The sequence below is a fragment of the Lutzomyia longipalpis genome, chromosome 1, assembly GCF_024334085.1.
Source record: "Lutzomyia longipalpis isolate SR_M1_2022 chromosome 1, ASM2433408v1".
NCBI lineage: Eukaryota > Metazoa > Arthropoda > Insecta > Diptera > Psychodidae > Lutzomyia > Lutzomyia longipalpis.
This window is the reverse complement of record NC_074707.1, coordinates 36,578,528-36,598,876: the sequence shown is the minus strand read 5'-3', so window position 1 is coordinate 36,598,876 and position 20,349 is coordinate 36,578,528. Positions and strand designations below refer to the sequence as shown.

At 34.7% G+C, this 20,349-nt stretch overlaps 2 protein-coding genes across 4 annotated transcripts; one reads left to right on the top strand and one right to left on the bottom strand.

The window, feature by feature from the left end:
• The first annotated feature begins 117 nt into the window (after positions 1-117).
• Positions 118-1,145, top strand: LOC129787092 (26S proteasome non-ATPase regulatory subunit 9). The gene is made up of 2 exons (XM_055822407.1): positions 118-339; positions 420-1,145. The coding sequence occupies exons 1-2, from the start codon at positions 229-231 to the stop codon at positions 984-986; spliced, it is 678 nt and encodes a 225-aa protein (XP_055678382.1). The 5' UTR covers positions 118-228; the 3' UTR covers positions 987-1,145.
• On the bottom strand, positions 992-12,752 carry LOC129787089 (pre-mRNA-processing factor 39). 3 transcript variants are annotated; one of them, XM_055822398.1, is made up of 7 exons: positions 12,562-12,752; positions 9,597-9,700; positions 8,440-9,342; positions 8,245-8,370; positions 4,125-5,257; positions 1,683-2,090; positions 992-1,603 (listed from the first exon to the last, which is right to left on the bottom strand). In XM_055822398.1, the coding sequence occupies exons 3-7, from the start codon at positions 9,253-9,255 to the stop codon at positions 1,312-1,314; spliced, it is 2,775 nt and encodes a 924-aa protein (XP_055678373.1). In that variant the 5' UTR covers positions 9,256-9,342; positions 9,597-9,700; positions 12,562-12,752; the 3' UTR covers positions 992-1,311. The 3 variants fall into 3 exon arrangements, with proteins under 3 accessions (XP_055678373.1, XP_055678371.1, XP_055678372.1); XM_055822396.1 differs by lacking the exon at positions 12,562-12,752 and adding an exon at positions 9,912-10,022; XM_055822397.1 differs by lacking the exon at positions 12,562-12,752 and adding an exon at positions 9,912-10,022 and having other exon boundaries at positions 992-1,600.
• Positions 12,753-20,349: the final 7,597 nt, after the last annotated feature.

Here is a 20,349-nt window from a genome sequence, read left to right as displayed (position 1 = left end):
AAGATTCGGAAGCCGCAACATGATCAAAGAAGCCGGAAAAACTCATAGACATTGCAGAAAAAGTAAATCCATGGAGACTTTCATCGGACATATCCTACGAATTTCCCTAACCAATACACAAAAGTTGGTTATTGGGGTGAAAAAAAGTAAATATTGGGACGCAATTTTTGTTTTGAGGACTTCTTTTTCCCAAATCAGGAAGGAAAATCCAGAAAATCTCGTGTGAAAATGGTTGTTCCCAGTGGAAATACAATGAAGAAGGAGGAAGTGCTAAAGCTGATGGAGGAAAAGACAAAACTGGAACGAAAATTGGCGGATTTCAATCAAATTCTCGAAGCTGTGAGTGACTTTGCAAATTCAGGAGGAGCTTCCTGCCTTCCTGGGGCTGTTTTCTAATGAGTTTTTGTGTCTCATTGCAGAATAATATTGGCATGGATGAGTCCCTGTTGGATGCTGAAGGATTCCCACGGAGTGACATTGATGTGCATCAAGTGCGCACAGCACGACACAACATCATCTGCACACGGAATGACCTCAAGGGGCTCATGGGGCAAATTGAGCAGGGTTTGGAGCACTATTTTGCCGAACAGCGACTAAATGGTGCTGCTGCATCCTCCTCGGGAACGTCTTCAACCACAAAACTAGCCAACTACGTTGAAAATGGAGGTGTTGCTGTTAGCACGGAAGCTCCTGCTGCCACACAGAATCCCATCTGTAAGGTGAATCTCGTGGCTGCTGGGGGTCCTGCTGAGCAGGCGGGCTTCCGTGTGGGTGATGAGGTGGTTGAATTTGGCACCCTGAATGCCTCAAACTTCCGTGAACTCTCCCAAATTGCGGACATTGTGAAGAATCAACAGAATTCTGTGATAAAAGTTCGCATTCGCCGTCAGAATCGCATCCTGCCACTTGAGCTCATCCCCCGGGTGTGGTCCGGACGTGGCCTCCTGGGCTGCAATGTTCTCCCAATGGATTCAATTGAACGCTAAACGAATTTTTTCCTTTAAAAATGTCCCTTTATTTGCTTCACACATTCACGACATTTTATCATCTTCATCCTTCCATCCTGGCCAAAGGATCCTCCCTCCCTTTCATGTTATCTGCTGTGTGTGTACTGATAAAATCAATAAACATTATCTCACCCCAAATTTTCTTTTTTTTTTCTCTTTTTAAAAAGGACATTTCTTTCATTCAGATTTCTTCGTCTTTTCATCAAAATTAGGAATCCCAAAGATTAGGGAATGGGTTTTCAGGGAATAAAACCTACATCCATGTTGTTTTGTGTCTTCCACGGAGAATGGAATTAATGAGCGCTCAGTAGTAACCACTGCCGTAGCCACTCCACTGCCCATAGCCACTGTAGCCAGTCTGTCCGTATTGATTCCAATGGTTGTACCCATAGTTGGCATCAGCATACGATCCATATCCCGACTGTGCTGCACTGCTTGAGTAATACCCACCAGCTGCAGCTTGACCAGAGTTGCTGTAGTTGTACGATCCATACCCAGAGCCCGATCCTGCCGTGGGTAATGGTGGTTGACTCTCCTTCACATTGCTCTTCTTCGTGGCTGGAGTTGTTTCCACAGCGCTGGTGTTACTGCTGCTGCTTTTCCCAAAAGAAGAAAAATCCCCCTTTACTTCCGGAAACACAAAAAAACAACAGAAGAAATCAAAACAATGCTCACCTCGTCTTCTTCTTGGACTCATTCGCCTTCGTGAGGGCCACCTGAAGCTCCCGCTGGGCATCCTGCAATCCACGAGCAGTGCTACCAAAATCCTCGAGAAATTCCACTTTGCGCTGCGCAAAGAGAACTTTCTGCTCTGCATCCATTCCCTCGCGTGCCATGAAGCTGTCCATAATCTCCACAACTTCCTTCTCATCCACTTGGGGACGTTGCAGTGCCAAATCAATCATCTGCAGAGCAATCCGGGCATTACTGGTGTCCTTCTCGAGGGCTGTTCGTAGCACATTCATCCCCTCATCGATGTCTCCTTTGACTTTGTGACAGAACCGTGCGTACTTTATCGCCAAACTACTCGCCATGTTCTTCCCCTTGGCCACACTGATGTAGTGCTCGTACAATTGGCTGCATCTAAAATCAGAAATTACATAAAAATCAATTTTTATGTAAAAAAAAAAAGTAAATTTATAAAGAATAAAATTAAAAATTTAGAAAGATACTGAATAAAGGAGTTTATTCGATCCTATATAAGAAAATCCTTCGAGGAAACAATCAAGATACTGGAATCTTGCAGGGGCGTATTCAAGGAGGATATTTGGGTGTCTAAACACCCCCTAAATGTTCAGGAAATTCAGACTTCGCAGCTCAAAACCAAATTATTTTCATGTCATGAAAAATATTAAACGTTAGGAAATTGGAAAAACAACGAATATTTTTCAACAAAAAAATCAAATATTAGAGAAGAAACGCCAAACTTTAGAAATTAAATGTCAAAATTTAGAAAAGAAACGTCAATCGTTAGAAAGAAATCGTTAATCGTAAGATAATAAATGTCAGACGCTTTGAAAGAATCTTCAATCGTTAGAAAATAAATGTGAAACGTTAGAAAAGAATCATTAATCTTTAAAAAAAAGAATCATCAAATGAAAGAAAATAAATGTCAAAAGTTAACACTTAGAGGATTTATGTGGACACCGTGTCCATTTCGAGTTTTTAAATCGTCATAGATTAAAATGTATTGAACCTATCGTAATAAATACCACGTCTATGTGTAGGGAATTTCAATTACTTTAAGTTAGGCTAAAGAAAATCCGGAAAATATTTTGCTTTTTAAAAGATAATTAAGGTCAAAGTCGAAAATATACGCGGAGGATGAAAATGGTCACCGTGACCAACGGTTTTTTTTCGAAAAAAATCGACGCGCCCGAAGATTATGAACCATACTCCTGTGTTAAAAGATAGGAATATGGTTCATAATCTTCGGGCACGTCGAAATACTCTTTTGCACAATTGTCAAAGTGTTGTTTACTTTTTTTTTACATAAAAACTCCGGAAAATTCAATACTTAAAATAAGCAAATACAAGGATTAATCTAAAAAAAAACCCTTCAGGTAGCCTCCATAAATTGTTTTCTTTTGAGATTGATAAGTGGTTTCAGCGCACCCATAAAAACCAATATTTTAGATTGTCTATCGATTTCAATCTTCCATTATAATATTTTTTTATCCAAAATTTGCGCGAAGCGCAATAAATCCCCCCATTAATTGAATAAAATATGCACGCATAGTTATTTTGCAAATGCAATCTTCCATATTTCCTTGAAATGTTTGAAAAAAAACCGTTGGTCATTCTGTCCAATTTCATCCTCCGCGTAAGTGAAAATTGCCCGGTCCTCCGAGTGTTAAACCGTCAGAAAAATGTTAAACGTTAAAAAGTATAAGACGTTTAAACTTATGTACGTCAAATGTTAGAAAAGAAATGTCAAACTAAACAAAATCAATCAAAAATCTGTTTTTTTTTCAGTGTTAAATCTTAATACCGAATATTAGCAATCGTGGCGCTAGTTGTCAAAATGTATACAAAGTGATGTGTCACGTGGTACGATGACGTCATTGAGCACACAGTAAAAAATGTATTTTTGCTCGATAGAGTTTCCAAAAAAACGTGACCATCCCTTACTATCGTCAACTAAAAAAATCAATGTCGAATTATGCAATAAAAAATCGTCAAACGTTAAAAAAATGTTAAGTAATCAAAAATATCAGACGATTAAACTAACGTTAAATGTTAAAAATGTCAAATTTATGAAAATCAACCCTCAGAAAAGAAGCGTGAGACGTGAAGTGTAAAACGAACCATTACAGTTAGGAAAGAAACGTCAAATATTTAAAAGAATTGACAAACTTTTAAAAAAATAACGTTAAACATTAAAAATTAACATCAAAGACATCAAACGTTTGTGAAGAAATGTCGTCTTTTAATACATTTTCAATGTCTTTAAAATTCATTTTTAAAAATAATCTTAAAACCCCTCCAAAGCAGTTAAAAATTCACCCAAAAATGTAAACAGTGACGTCACTTTTGTAATTTTTTGACTCTTTTAATTTACGATGAATTTTGACCCCAACAAATAATCTAAAAAAGAATAAATAAATTCAAACAAACCTTGCATAGTCCCCACGTCTTCGCTCAAGATTTATCCTCCTGTACGCCACTTGGAGGAGATTTGGACAGACTTTCTCCAGATTCGTCAAAATATCCGCCGCTTTGGCGTAGTTACTCTGAAGCTCCTCAAATGCCGACCACATGAGATGGAGACTAGGCTTATCGGGATGATGGATTGTGCACGCACGCTCGAAGGCATCACGCGTCGTTGGGGCGAGTTCTGGATCATTTTGTGCCTCGAGATAGCGAATGAGCTTCAACCAGAACTCCTCGTAGAGAGCACATGCAATTAGGCAGCGTTCAAACAGCACAATTACACGCTTCCTATCACCCTGTTCTATCTCATAGTCCAAATAATCCTTCCAGTTCTTCAATTGACACCTCTCCAGGGGCTTCACGTGGAAATACGGACGCTTTATGGCTTCTTCGTAGACCCATCGTGCCGTCACAGCGGCTACTGTTTGTTTGTGCAACTTCCTGCGCGATGAGAGAATTTTTTCCTTGATCGCTTGAGCTTCATCTTCATTTGCAACGTGATCATCGGCTTCCTCTTCTTCTTTTTCTTCCTTCACCTCCTCTGCTTCGGTTGTTTTTGGTTCATCTTTTGCATCCTCCGATGGCTTTTCCTCCCCATCATCAACTTCCATTTTCTCCTCTTTCTTCTCTTCATCCTCATCTACCTTCGCGTCGTCCTTTTTCTTCTCATTCTTCTGAGAATTCTCTTTAACTGACTCATGGGTTTCATCCCCTTTTGTGGGCTTGGACCCACTCGCTTCTCGCACTTCCGCACGCACCCTTTTGAACTCCTCAACGGACACCAAGACTTGCGGAGTGTTATTGGAGACAATCTCACTGAAGCTGTCATAGTGTCCATTGTAGCCCTGTGTTGGGGTACAGAGTAATCTATCGTAGATCGCTACAACATTCCCAATTCTCTTCCCCTCCGTCTCCCACTTGATGTAGGACTCCCAGAGTTTATCTGAGCGAAATTCAAGTCCACACGCCGCGAGGGCACGTTCAAATTGAGACCTCACAAATGCCTCATCTTCCCCGTAGTTGCTCTTAACGTGCCCCAAATAGTGAATCCATAAATCCACCGACAATGGGATGGCCTTCAGTCCACGTTCAAAGACCTTTTTTGTGTGTTTGTTGATTGAGTTGATTGGTTGTTGTTTGTTGTTGTGTTGGAAGAAAGAAAAGCCCAATTAGTAAGGCAAGAGAACAAAGTTCTAAATCTCATTTTATATTTCATTTTGTATTTCATTTCTTTTCATTCCCTCGATCGCTGATTGATTCTCTCCATGATCACCAAAATATCTCACACTTTTTTTTTGCACAAATTCAAATAAAAAATAAAATTAACCACACAACCATATCCGAATGATCATGAAAAATCAACCAGCAATCATTTATCTTTTCTTTTCTTTCTTTCGTTTGGAAAGCTGCAAGAAATTTCAATTAAAATTAAATAACTTCATTGTTTATTTTTTTGTATCTCACACCGTCACTAATATATTGCAAAATATTTCATTAAACTTTTCATTTCATTTTCATTTTTGGACTGCAAGAGAAAATGGGGTTAATATTAAATTTGTTGACTAATCTTGACTCATTTTGTTTGATTTGTTTTTTAGAGAATCTTACAATGATCTTTGGCAGATGCGTGTGACCAGAAATGAGATAACATCCAGCGATGCAGAGGCCAGGATGATTTTGGGGCTCCCAAATACAGAAATGGTCGCTCTCTCTCACACACATTCTCTTCCCTGTGTCTCTGAAGGGCACACATTTTCTTTTTTTTTTCATCTCTACTAAATTGCTTTATTACCCATTCATGCACATGGCTTTTCCATCCCTTTATTGATTTTCTTTTTTTTTAATATGAAGAAAATCTCTTTTATTGTGAAAAAAAATTTCTATTTCATTTTAAATGATTAAGAATTTTTATTGATAGAATTTTTCAACCCTTTCTACACAGAGAGAAATACTTCCCATAAACACAAATTTGAAGAAAGTGTGAAAAGATTATGAAAAGTTTGAAGGAAAGCTGCTCGTAGGTAGAGGCGCTCAAGTCACTTTTAAGAATAAAAATTTTAATAGATATTTGTTTATAGAAACCAAAAGTTAAAAAAAAAACAAATAATTTTAAATGTTTGTTTAATTTTCTATTTAATTCTGTACATTTTCCTTAATGTTTTTTTTTTCAATGTTTTCCCGAAATTATTGCTAAATTCTTCACGTATTTCCAACGTCGTCTTATGGAATTTTCTTTCGTGTTAGATTTTCTTTTTAAAATGATGTTAAACTTTTCTTCTTTTGTTTTCAATGTGTTTATCTTTTATTATCGATTTTCTTAATTTTATCCTGTTTTGCTTTAATTTTCAGGATTTTAATGAATCGTTCCGAATATTTCGGGTTTCTTTGACTCACTTTCTTAATAATTTTTTTTATTTTTCAATATTCTCGCGTATTTTTTCAATTTTTGATTTTTTTTAAACTTTTTTTGCATTCTTTTTAGGTGTTTTTCTCAACTCTCCTAAAAGGTTTTACCCGTTCAACTTATATTTAGAATGCTAAAAAATTTTCTTTGTTGATCTTGAATGCTTAAAAGATAGATTCGGTCCAATGAAAAAATTTCAGTAATTTTTAGGCATTTTTAAAGAAAATTGAGTTTTTTAGACAGTTTTGAAATTAGATTTCGTGAAAACTTCGAAAAAGTCCATTAAGCCCTTACATCGTTCTTATTAATTCTTTTTTCTGTAGATTGTTAGGAGTTTTCTTAAACCTTTTCAAGACTTAGGGGTAGATTCTGATAATAATCTTTTCTATTCTTTTTTAATAACTTTAAAAATCTAATCTAAAGTTGTTGTAAGATTTTGACAGATGCAGTTTTTAGATCGTTCAGTTGGCGTTCTATGAAGGAAAATAAAGAATTTATTGTTCTAGAAAACAGTCAGAAAGAACTTTAAAGAGTCATAAAAAATTATTTTTCCTTGAAAATTCCGTTTAAAAAAAGAAATAAACTGTCAAAATCTTATAAGATTTTTCCCAGAATACCAAAAATCTTATAACTAACTAATTGTAAGGAAATAAAAGAATTGTATCAGAATCTACCCCCTAATTTCTTTCCGCTATTTTTTTTTTATTTTCTTTGCTCTGTCCAGTATCCATAAACTCTGTAATTTCATTTTTTAATCATCTCAATTTTTTTCTCTTGAGATTTTGTCTTTTTTACGGTCTTCCCTTTTTTACTAGCCCTACTAGATTTTTTAATATTTTTTTTGTATCTTTTCCGATGTTTTTAAACGATTTTTCCGCGCTTTTCAAAATAGAATAGTTGAGCTAAACTCTTCTCATTTTCACACTTTCCAGACGTCTCCCAAAAATTCTGTGTCCCTCAAGTGTGAATAGAACTTTCACACTTATTTCTCTCTGTGTAGAAAAATCCCCATTTGCTACCTTCCCGCCCACAAACCCTCATTTTCTTTAAAGAAATTCCCCCCTCAAACTGAGCCAATGCAAAAAAAAAAAGATAGAAGTACTGCGAGGCATAAAATAAAATCTCAATTGAATGGTAAATAAACAACACACTGTATTCCTCCTCAATGTATAATAAAATTTCATAAAATTTGTATAATAAATATATATAGCATAATAATAATATTGAAATAAAATGGCATCACAACATGAACGCAACATTCGACAACATATTTCAAAGACAGGGAGCTCGTGTGCAGATTTACGGCAAACTGTGCCCCTGAGCGTAAGCTGTTGGGAATTAGAAGTTTGTTTTCAAAGATTTGGTCAAAATATAGATACTTCATTCATCTCATTTTTGCACCGTTTTGTAGGAAAAAAAAAACACCAAAGAAACTTTTTTTTCTTTGCACTATTTACCCGTTTCTGTTGCATCATTCCGGGAGGGGGTGAAGACAACACAGAGGAGGCACGCAGGCCAAGAATTTGCTTCAAATTGCAAAAGATTTATTTATTTTTCTTGAGATTTTATAAGAAAAAAAAAGAGATAGAAGCTCTTCTTGGTTGTTGCCTCCTCCGACCCCCCGGAGCGCCCCAATGGAGGCTGCGCGTAGACAGTGGGGAATCGAAAGCAAACACTTACCTCTTCGCACTTTTTCTTATTCCCACGACGCTTCTCGTAGTCAGCGTACTTCCGCCAGTAGCCGTAGCAGTACGGATAGTGAGCTAGGAAGGCGTCATAGGCCTCACGAGCAGCCTCAATGTCCACCTAAAAAGCAAATTTAGAGATTTTTCTAAACAAATTCTTCACAACTTTGCCATGAAAAGAAGTTTTTACCTCTTGGTCCACGTACTGTAGCAGATACGTCCAGGCAGTAAAATCCGCCGGATCATCATTCACGGACTTCCAGTATTTATCCAAGTCTGGAAGTTTCTTTTTCGGCTCCTCAGCTGCACTTTCAAGCTTGGCCTTCTTCTCCGGAGCCTCCGTGGACTCTGTTGGGCTTCCTGGATCATATCCTTCGTCTGCTTTGCGTTTTCCCTTCCCAGCAGCTGGGAGTTCATCCTCTGACACAACTTCCGTATCAGCTGGCAGTTCTGCCAGCTTCGGGCCCGGAAGTTCATCATCTGACACCTCCTCGGCGTCCTGAACTTTGGGCTGTGTTGGGGCTGGGAGTTCATCCTCAGACACCATCTCTGTGTCAGGATCTGTCTGTTTTCCCGGACTATCCTGGCCATTGGGCAGATCTTCGGCAATGGCACAATCATCGCTATCATTCTTGGCGTCTGAGCTGGATTTTTCCTCCTTTGCCTCCTCGTTGACTTCTGCAGGAGCTTGAGCGGTGCCACTTTCCTCCTCCTCGCGGACTTCTGTGTCATCTGTCCCTGATGGGAGGCTGTTGGCATTCTCTTCTGCTGCCAAATTGGCAATAAAGAGATTATCTGTGGATTCTCTGTTTATGTTATTGACATCATCTCGATCTGCTGAGGATTGCTCAAACAGCGACGTAATGTCCGATGGCATCTCCCCAAATGGAAATGATGAGCTTTTCTCGTCCTCAGGAGCACCTTCACCGTCATCTGCTAAATTCTCAACGGCTGCTCCCTCAATAACTGCTGGAATCTCCTCAGAGGGAGTCTCCTCATCCTCCATGATTTTCTCTTCAATTATTTGCTTTTCATCCACCTCGGGAACGATTGTTTCTTCCACGGGAGTCTCTTCTTGTGCCTCCTCAGGAATCTTTAAATAAAAAAAATAAAACATTTGTTAGAAAAACTTTGTCCTGCGCTCTAAATGAAGATATTTCTCAATAGGATTCAATCAGTTGGCCCTTGCTTAATCTCCACGGGGTATGTTCCATATATAGTACTTCAGAGCCACGCGGGACTCAGCCCCACCTGGCCAGAATGCAAAGAAATCATCATAGAATCCGGGAAGCCTCTCACAATGAGGTTAGGTCTGAACGCGCTTTTGCTGAAAAAAGGTCAACTTACACTTTCTGCTTCCGGATCTGGGGCTGTTCTGCGTGTACGGCGTGTCGTGCGTACTGGAGATGGTGCCGGGGCTTTAACAGCACGTCCGGAGCGTGTTCTTCGTCCTAAAACACAACAAAAAAGACCCCCATCAAAATAAGACAGAAAAAAGCCGTGCGAGCGACGCAATGGCTGTCAATTTGTTCCAATTCACTTTTCCACAATTATTTCACAAAATCAAAACTTCTTTTCTACATCAATCGCTTGCCAATTAACTCGTGAACACTTTTCAAGTTGAATTCACAAAGAAAATTAAGGGGAAATGTGAAAAATTACCGGTTTTCTCGGCGTTTTCCTCGTCCGACATCACTTTTTCGTCTTCTTCTTCTTATTTTATTTTCTTGTTTATTTTTTTTTCACACCCAAGGGGTGCTTCATTGTGTTCGAAAACTTTTTCGAAATTGGAATTTGCGAAAAATTCAAAAAATAATGTTTTTCGGTCATTTTTTTAGGTGATTGAGGTTAATTTTACTAATTTTATTAAGAAAATGGGGAAAATAACGCATTTATTACAAAAAGCCTGATTTTCTAATGAAAATTTGTCGGAAAACGCGAGAAAATTGCGAAAAAGTGAAAGTGTAAAGGAGACAGTATCATGCATCTATCTCATTTTCTTCTAAACCAACTAACAGCGCCATATAACGTTTGGTGTAAATAATAGAATTTGAACTATAACCAACTTTTTTCTTGTTTTTCCAAAAATACGATTTTCCTTGTTTTTCTGGTAACTTTTTAGCCAGAAAACAATTTTTTTGGGCTCCTGGAGTACTTCCGCGTACTTCGCAGCCGCCGGGGAGCCCCTTTGTGCGGAAATTGGGGCCCGCGGAAATTTTGACGGTTGGGTTACAAATTTGAAAATTTTGACGGTTGGGGATTTTACACGACTCTCATTTCCCGGAAATGGATTTTCGCGAACTTTTGGAATTTTTGATGCCAATCGACGCGGCGTCGCTTCCTGGTCACAAAAAACACAATTTTCCCGGAAAATTCTGCGGAAAACGCGAGAAAATTGCGAAAAACTAAAAATATGAGGGAGACGGATAGCGGTGAAATGCATCCGTTTCATTTTCTCACTAAAGCAGTGCGAAAAATAGCAACGGCGGCTTTTTTAGGGCGCCAAATTCAAACAGTACGCAAAATTGCATCAACAAAAACAGCCAAAAATTGATCAATTATTGAGCTCATCATTGAATCAACACGATTCAGCAATAAATGATCAATCAATTTGGCAAGAAAATCGTTCAAAATTGAGTCAACAAAAATAGGGAAAATTGATAAATTTTTGAGCTCACTACTGAATCAAATTAGGCAAAAATTGATTAATTGTGCAACTTAAATTGAATGAACACGATTAAGCCATAAATGATCAATTATTGAGCTCAATATTGAATCAAAATAAATAGGGAAAATTGATTAATCTTGATTTAATATTAAATGAGCAAAATTATGAAAAATTGATCAATTTAGGCTCAAAATGATTCAATAAAATTAGGCTAAAATTGATCAATCGTGTAGCTCAATATTGAATCAACAAAATTCAATCATTGAGATGAAAATTGATCAATCATTGAGTTCAATTTTGAGTTTATAAAATCAGACAAAAATTGATCAATCCTAGAACTAAACATTGAATCAATAAAATTAAGCAAAAAATGATCAAACGTGGAGTTAAAATCTTGAATCAACATAATCAAATATAAAATCAATTATTCAGATCAATTTAAATCAATATATTTAATTGAATTTCCCGCATTAAGCGCCAAACGTCGATAATTGTTACAATAATTGATCAATTATCGATCAATCACAAAAAAATATAAGACAAAAACATTCTCTACAATGTAAATCCGCCATGAAATAAGGAATATTTCTTTCATTTCATACATTGCAAAATTATTATTATTGCGCACACCTCACGGGGAATAATTTTATGCAAAAATTGTGCCCCACTGTCGCATAAAATACAATTAATTCACCTCATGAACTTGAGTTGAAATGATCATGAATTTACGCTCGCGGTGAATGCTGAAAAACTTGGACATATCCAGTATTGATCTGAACCTCGCGGTGACTCCTTGCTCTTTTCAATTTAGCTTATTTATTTATTTATTTTTTAGTGAAAAAAAATTGGGAAAAGTTTATGAGAGAAAGTTTGTGGATAAGGTGCATTTGAGGATTTATCAGTGCGCTTAAAAGGATCGATTTTTCCGTGAAGGTTTTCCTTTTTCAGGGTCAAGCGGTCAAGTGTGTGTGGTCAAAGGTGTTTGGAAATATCCTTCAACGGAAGTAACATAAAAAAAATCCGGATGACGATCATGGGTGGTAAGTTGGGAGATTATATGTAGATAGAAAAACGTTCAATAAACACGTTTTTCCGCCAGTTTTATGTGAGAAAAGTACTCAAAAATCGTCACAAATCTCGTGTGCGCTCAACATCTCTTCTCTGTGGGGACGTTAACATTGACCGCAATTTAATATAATAAAAGTTGTTCGTTGAAAGTGAAAAAAGATCTTGTCCAGCCGTCTTAACGCTTTATTTCTTTCATACACGACCACTTTTTTTATAAAAGGAAATTTTCCCAATTTATATACAATTTTTTTTGAGAAAGAGAAAAGAGAGGAAAGAGGGATGAGCGGCTATAAAAAGGCACAACAAAGGTGATGAGCATGTTGAGCCCCATCGATGGAGTAATGTAAACAATGTGCCAGAATGTTTGTGTTATTGTATACCTATAAATATGCTCAGGTATTCTTGGAAAATAGACCAAGTTTGATTAGAATTTTTCCATTGGCGTTGAAGAAAAGGTGATACACCTGTTCAAACGCAACCGCGGAATTCCCACCAAAAAAAAGTTTTTCCGCTCCACCAAAAATGAACAAGCTTCAAATTCAATTTTCCAAATGATAATCTTGAAATTCTACTCACATTTACTTAATATATATAATTACTTTTGTAGCGAGGAGAGAAAGAGAAGAAAGAATGAATTTGCGTGGAATACAAAAGTTCTCATCATTCACTGAAACAACAATCACGTGGTGGCTCCATTGAGACTCACGATCGGCAAATTACTCAATAACTTCTTATCGCGATTCTTTTTTTTGTTATTTTATAAATGAATAAAATTCAACAGCTGAATTTCAATTTTGTAGGTAACAAAATAAAAGAGCAAAAAAAAGCCATTGAGATGCAAAGGAGCAAGAAAACTAAACTAAGAAAATTGAATGATAAGAAATTCTATAGAAGTCATATGAAAACAATTCCAACCACCTTATCAATCTCAAGTACAACTTGTATTTTTAATGTGAACAATAGAGGGAATAAAATGAGCTTTATGACTTTTATTTTAATTTAGAAAATGTCGCTTGAAATGGCACGTAATTGATTTTTTATGGTGTTGCATTAAGTTTTTTTATTATGAATTTTTTCTTGAGATATTTTTACAGTTTATTTATTTATGAAGAAAATTTCTCGTTTCTTGATGGTTTAAATACTTAAAATACCCATTTTTAATGTGCAGGAAGAAGGTGATTTATTTCAGGATTATTGAGACATTTTATTGTTTGCAAATTATGTGCATTTGACAATTAAAAGGGGAAACTGAGGCTAGAAATTGCACGAAATAAATACTACAATGCGGTTTGTTATCTTCATATAACTACAGTTGTTTCTTGAAGAAAGATATTTGCTTTGAGTGCCAAGAATTTCAATAATTACTTAAAGATTGAATTTATAATGTAAGGCAATTTCAAAGTAAATAATCTTGAAGTACCTGAAGAAAGTGATAAGAACCTGAGAAACGTCTAAAAATATTGCTGATAAATCAGATAAATATTTGGCAAACTCGATGATATTTTGATGAATTTAATGAAAATCTGTAAAGGAGTACCAAAATAATTAGCGATTTTTAATTAAAAAAAAATGTATGATCGATATCTAAACGGCTTGTCCGACTTTTAAGTTTAAATCAGGTTCAGTAAATTTTTAAGTTTAACCTGCAGGCCGCCAAGACCTTGGAGCTTCCTTAGAGCTCCTAGGTGGGGTCGTTGAACGACCCCAAGAAGGAAGTCGATTTTCTCATAAACCATACAACCGGGAACTGTCCTCTTGCCCCTTGTATCACAAATTTTCCACCACAGAACACGTAGAAGAAGATATTAGGGAAAAACATTTTTCACTCATTTTTCACAATTTCTTCTTGAGAAATTTGCCACGAAGTTGACTGCAACTGCTATTTTTTTTTCACTACTTCCCCTCACCTCCCGCACCGTGATAAATGGCAATATTTCTCGAATATTCTTTATTCTTTTCAACATTTATGTGCTTCTGACTGTGCTTTATGCGATTTATGCTACGTATTCGCGATAATTTTGACACTGAGAAGGTAAATTGAGAAATAAAAACAAACCCACTGGCACACGGTTCATGACGTGACTAACTTCATTCTAAAAAATTTTCCGCAACATGGCCGTTACACCAATTTTTGAATTCCCTTCTTCTACATTTTCCTTAATAACTTTTCTTGTGGTGCGGATTGAGCTGAAATTTTTACACAACCTCCTCAGATAACCAAGGAACTTATTTCCAAAAGATTGGAATGGTATCTTTTATATTTATTAAGTTATAGAACGAAATATAAGGCTGGGGTCGTTCAACGACCCCGCTTGGCGGCCTAGAGGTTAAGCTTCAGTAGTAACAATCTGCTCTACAGACGACTTTGAAGTTAATTTAACTTATTCTAATATTTTTCGCGACATTATTTTTCAAACGTATGAGAGAGTGGGGCAAAATAAGTTACACATGGATTTAGGAAAAGTTTAAACATGTTTTCCAGAAAACTAGTGCAGTTCAATAGATTTTTCTATAGAAAATTCTTCACTCTATAATTCTTTCGATTTCTTGAACTTTTGCTATATATTTGAAGCCTTCTTGTGTGACTTTTTTTGCTTCACTTTCCTTGAATTTTTATTTTATTTGTACGTAAAAAGGATTTCTTTTGAATTTGAATGGATGATTTTTTACCAGGACAGAGTAATAAATTGAGAAAAGGTAAATCCTAGAAGATTTTGATCTCAAAAATTTTCTTCGTTGACTTTGAGATTCAGTTAGATTCACTTAAAAGAAGAGTGTAAGAATTTTCTACGCAGAATTGTCAGAATTTCGGTGAAGAATTGACTTTTCTAGATTAATTAAAAGACTTCGCGAAAATTAAAAAAAAATCCAGTGAGTCATAAATGCATTTTAAACTTCATATAAATCATGGAACTAAAAAAGCAATTTCAAAAACGGAAGCATTTCCTGTGCATTTTTTTATTGCATTCGCAATATTTATTTCAATTGATAAAAAAATCTTTCATTCGTCTCAAGTGAGAATTATTAATAAGAAAACCCGTAGGAACTCTTTTTATTTATTCCGCGTGCAATGTGTTTGGGATAAAACTTTTAAATTGCTACATACAGAGCAGATTGTAAACAACATCCCGCATCATGAAATTCTCATTTCCATAACAGGCAACTCTATTCAATTTTTCCCTCAATGCAGCATCACAATTTTCGAGCAGAGCTAAAATCAAAATTAATTTTTTTATGAGCAAACAATTTAATTGAATTTTCTCGCGAGGCATTATACATATTTTTCTGGGTGACGCACTGATCTTTTACTCAATGGAAAAATGCCTCGCGGAGAACATTGAAGAGCATTCGGGAGGGGGGGGGAGGGGGGGAAATAAAATACGACAAACAAGGTTAAATTATTTCACAATAGATCATACATAGAGAGTGGAAAAAAAGCTCTCGCTCAAACGAAAAAAAAATGATCACAATGCGTGTTCGCGGAAAGGAAGATGATCATTATGCAATTTTTTCACACAGACCTACAATATCAAACAAAACAGTCGGTATGAGTACCAAGTGAAGCATTTTATAGCGACAATAAGGTGCATTTCACAAAATTTTTTATTAGTAGAGACAGCGAAGCAATTATTAGCACTAAACAAGGGTATATATAGCGAGAGTTGGTATAAAAACAAGCGCAGTAAAAGTGTAAAAAGTTCTATAAATAGTAGCGACTGTGGTGTTTAAAATTTGATAACATTATCTTCCGCTTTGCTTTTTGACACGGTTGGATTGTCTTCATCCTCTCTGAGCTTTATGAGATTGCATTAGAATTGGAGACTACACAAGATCCTCTCTTGGGTGAAAATGTGTAGGTAGGTGTTACTACATAGTAGGTATCTCTGCGGGAAAACCAGTCGAAGCAATGACCATAAAATAGAACTTACGACAATAAGCACTATCTCTTCGACAAATCAGCGTTCTACATTCACAAAGAGCAACCCAATGATAGTGCAAGAGGACGCACTTTTGAGGTGCTTTTGCGTTGATAGTGTCATGTTAGGAATGATGTTGAACAAATTGATATGACATAAATTCATTCTTGCACCCCCCACACACGCCAACACAATTCTTTTTCATTGTGTGACCAATTTATTTTGCCACAAAAGCTCGTACCTTGTGACTTGCGCGCGGCATTATCTTCCCCGGGAATGTCTCTTTCATCACGCAATGATATTACACCATAATTCCCGTGATAAGCAATAAATCAATCAAATTTTGGCACATAAGTGACTCTCCAGCTTATCTTTGCCTCTATTTTATCTTAATGCCTCAACGGAGCACATTATCACACAATTGAGTTGTTCTTGGCTATTAAATTTATCCCGTGCCTTAGGAAGAGTTGCTAAAGACATAGATAAAGATTAAATTGCATTCTTTTGTTTAAAAGTAGAGAAATTTTCTAGCATATAAAAGATCTAAAAGATCTAAAAACAGCGAATTTAAAATTCTTTAAGACCAAATGATCTTACGACTAAATGCAATATTAAAGAAAATCCACACCCCAAGAAATGTAAAAATAGCTTTTTCCATCATTTTCAACTTACAACAGTTAAAGATATAATTCATAACTTTGACGCAGGTTCGAACAGTGCTAATTACTAAATTTTATGTAATTAAGGTAATAATAAAAATTGTTTACCCGCTAAAAACGAGCTGAACAATTTAAAAAATTGTAATTTTTAAATTGCAAAATACCCGAAATTGATTTTGAAAATGTTCGTTTTTGACTTGAAAAATTATAATATTCAGACATTTTTGCGAAAAATGATCCTAGAATGAAAATTGTTCTTAGACACAAGGTTAAATTTTTTTATAGAACTTTCATCAGTTTTCTGTGTAATAAACTTTACTATGGTTAATTTATAATTGAATTTTAAATCTTACTTAAAAAAAATTAAATTAATAATGTAAAATATTTTAAGAAATTAAAATCTTGTCAGAGATTTCTCTACAAATCGTAGGAAGATTCTGTAACTTTTTAATTAAAAACTAGTTCACTTTTCTAGGCAGATATTTTCTTGACAAATATTTAAGAAATTTTCATTAGAGTTTTACAACATTTTATTAAAACTTTTTGCATTTTAATCAGAACTTAACCAATTTTGGACCTTATTCAGCGACCAGAAAACTCTTGAAATTTTTAAAATTTGTAGGTACTGAAATTTCTAGATTTTAAGCGAATTTGAGAGGTTTCTTGGTCACTCAATAGGCTATTTTTTAGCAGCATTTTCAGAATCAATTTTAATGCTTTCGGGACTGATTTCTAAAAGAATTTTATTTTAATACCTAAAAATATAATACAAATAACAAAAATCCCAAGTAACATTTTAGGGCAAATCTTCGACGATTCGTCGCCAAAGACAGGGCAAAAATTGGGTCTGGTGTCGACACACGGCCGAAAGTGGGGACAAAAAACCCCAATTTTTTGACCGACGAATCGTCGACATGTGAATCCCTATTGTGGCCCTAATCCATATTTCATCCGAAACTTGGTGGAAATATCTTCGACGAATCGTCGAAGGATTAGGGTAAAAATTGGGAAAATTTTCGACGGATAGCCGACAAAAATTTCCCTAATTTCCTTAATATTTTTTTCTCTTTTTCTCCAATGGTTTTCAATGGGAATCATATTATTATGTAAAATAATATTACTTTCTCATGGATGGTGGCGTTACTTGCCATGCAAAATGGTAAAATGAAATGGATCTCAATAATAATAATTAATTATCCATAATTTTACATCGCGAATTTTCCTGACTCTTGATCATTGGAAAATTATGCCATATCCCTTTTCAGATAGGAAAATTAACAAAAGGAGATAAAATGACAATGTATTTCCAAAAATTAATTATTAAATATTTTTAAATTGGGTTTAAAAAATCAAATTTCCCAAAATCTTTTTAAAACTATTTTTAAAATTTCTTCATACATCCTATAACATATTGGTCCATATATTTTGGATGCAGATGCCTCAGATAATTAAGGATGAAAATTTTAATTTTGCACCCAAAAATTTGAATTCGCGCCTTTGAAGTTCTTGGGAAGATCGCGCGCCATATGACCCATTAAAATATTATTTTGCACAATTCCATAGAAAAGTCCATGGATGTTGGCATACTCCACAGTTTATTTTCCTATGCATTATTGCATTTATATGAAATGTAAAATAAATTTTAATTCTTTTTTTGTAAAACACAGAGGGATATTTTGGAAACAACTTGAAGTGGAAAAATTAAATTTACTTTACTCCAAAATTTTAAAATAAATTTTTTAATGGAAATGTTAAGAAAAAAAAAATATTTTCGTACTTGTTAAGAGCAGTTCTGTCATTGGAATTTTTATTTTCTTAGAAGCTGTTTATAAAAACTTTCCAATTGATAATTGATATTTTCAAATAATGAATAATAAAATTTTTTTGGCATCACAACGCCATAATTTATTTCGCCTAATACAAACTAGTGTTTTTGGGACACATAACGCCTATATTTTTTCTATTATTATCAGTTGGTGTTCCACTTTGTGGGGAACAATAAGTAATGGTCGGAAAATCCGACTACCTTAGATAGGCCTCAAACTTGGTATGAGCCCATTTTAAACAACCTACATTCCAAATATGATGGTGGAAAAATTTTGGAAATAGAGACTTTCGATTTGAATTTTTTTATAGAAATGTGGATGACAAACTTTATTTATTTATTTATTTAAACTTCTAGCTATAAGGGAAGTGGCTGGTGATATTTCAAAATTGCGGACGGTGGCCATTTTGGATTTTTAAAAAAAAATCCAAAATGGCCACCGTCCGCAATTTTGAAATATCACCAGCCACTTCCCTTATAGCTAGAAGTTTAAAATTTTAGTATGTTGTATAGCTCAGTGAGACGTTTTCATCGATAACTCATACTTAATAATCGGTTGAGTGGTTTGAAAAAAATATGGCGGCTAAAAACAAAAAGTGTTTTTCCATATAACTCGAGGACGGCATAACTGATTTTGCTCAACTTGGTATCAAATTAAACGGTTATAAGAAGCTCTACAACTTTCTAGAACATAAAAAAGTTTCAAAAATACTATTTCTTGTAAACGAAAAATATGAAAAACTTTTTGTGAAATATGTAAAAATCTTTCATTTTGTTTCCTAGATGTGACCTTGAAAATTACCGAAATTATATCAAATCATAGCTAATTTTGAGACATTTTCAAAATTAGCCAATGAAATTAAAATTTCCAAAATAAAATTCTTAAAGACTATACGAATCTTAATATGAAACTGAAGTTTGTTTGTCTGTGGCAAATGAATTCTTCTGAAACGGCTTGACATTCGCGATGAAATTCTGTTTGAAGGCAGAGGGGTTCAATAAGATTTGCAAGTCATTTTTGATTGATTTTTTTTAAAATGTTTTCTTTGATATTCTTTTAAAATTATTCTACGTGTATGATTGTTTTATTGGTGTTTGATATTCTTTAAGCTAACCATGCGCAGAAGAAAACGAAAAAAAAATCGGCTTGTACGTTATTGGGGGCTCGGATTAACTAGTAATACCTATAATAAAAAATTATATATTATATTATAATAATTTTTTTCATTAGGCATCTTGCGTCTGATAGTTACATTTTATAAAAAAAAAAAAGTTTTTTAGTTGAAGTTTCACATTTCAGGTCTACAGATTATAAAAAAAAAAAATTTTAAAAAATCTTTAATTGCGATTCTCGCCCGAGAAATATTTTAAAAATATTTTTTTTGTAATGCGTTTCGCGTCTGAGAACTTGTACATAAAAAAAGATTTTTTTAAAAAAAAAAGCTAGTTTCTTCATCGCGAGTTTTACATTTTAATTCTTAATGAAATAGATTGAAACGAAAAGAAACATATTTTCTCTTCAAAGTACACTTGGTGGTTAAGATTAACTTATTAGATTTTTTTAAGTAAATTGTATTTTTAAATTCATAAGATACTTTGAGATTTTCATAAATTAAAAGAAAATGCGATAAGATAATTATTATTTTTTGACAAATAGTCGACTTTGAGTGCTGGATACAGATGAGTTTTTCTTCGGCATCGCCCTTATGTGTGTTTTTAAAGACCAAATGTGCTTCAAAAACAAAACGTAATAATAATAGAAAAAATATAGGCATTTTGTGGTGCAAGCAATATTTACAAAAAAGGACGTAAAGTCTTTTTTTTTGTAAATCGGAATTTTTAAAATATTTTATATATTGTCATTTAAAATACTACAGTTTGTATGGAAATAACAAAGTTATTATTATTATTAAGAATAAAAATATTATTCATTTTTAGGCGCTTTGTGCTTAAAAATAGTCAA

What these genes read in the sequence shown, in the direction of transcription:
- LOC129787092 (XM_055822407.1), top strand. Translation starts at nt 229, where the DNA reads ATGGTTGTTCCCAGTGGAAATACAATGAAGAAGGAGGAAGTGCTAAAG. An exon ending in TCAATCAAATTCTCGAAGCT is followed by an intron (nt 340 to 419) that starts GTGAGTGACTTT and finishes GTCTCATTGCAG; the next exon opens with AATAATATTGGCATGGATGA.
- LOC129787089 (XM_055822396.1), bottom strand. Translation starts at nt 9,942, where the DNA reads ATGTCGGACGAGGAAAACGCCGAGAAAACCG. An exon ending in TACAGTACGTGGACCAAGAG is followed by an intron (nt 8,371 to 8,439) that starts GTAAAAACTTCT and finishes TTTGCTTTTTAG; the next exon opens with GTGGACATTGAGGCTGCTCG. An exon ending in AGACGTGGGGACTATGCAAG is followed by an intron (nt 2,091 to 4,124) that starts GTTTGTTTGAAT and finishes TTCTGATTTTAG; the next exon opens with ATGCAGCCAATTGTACGAGC.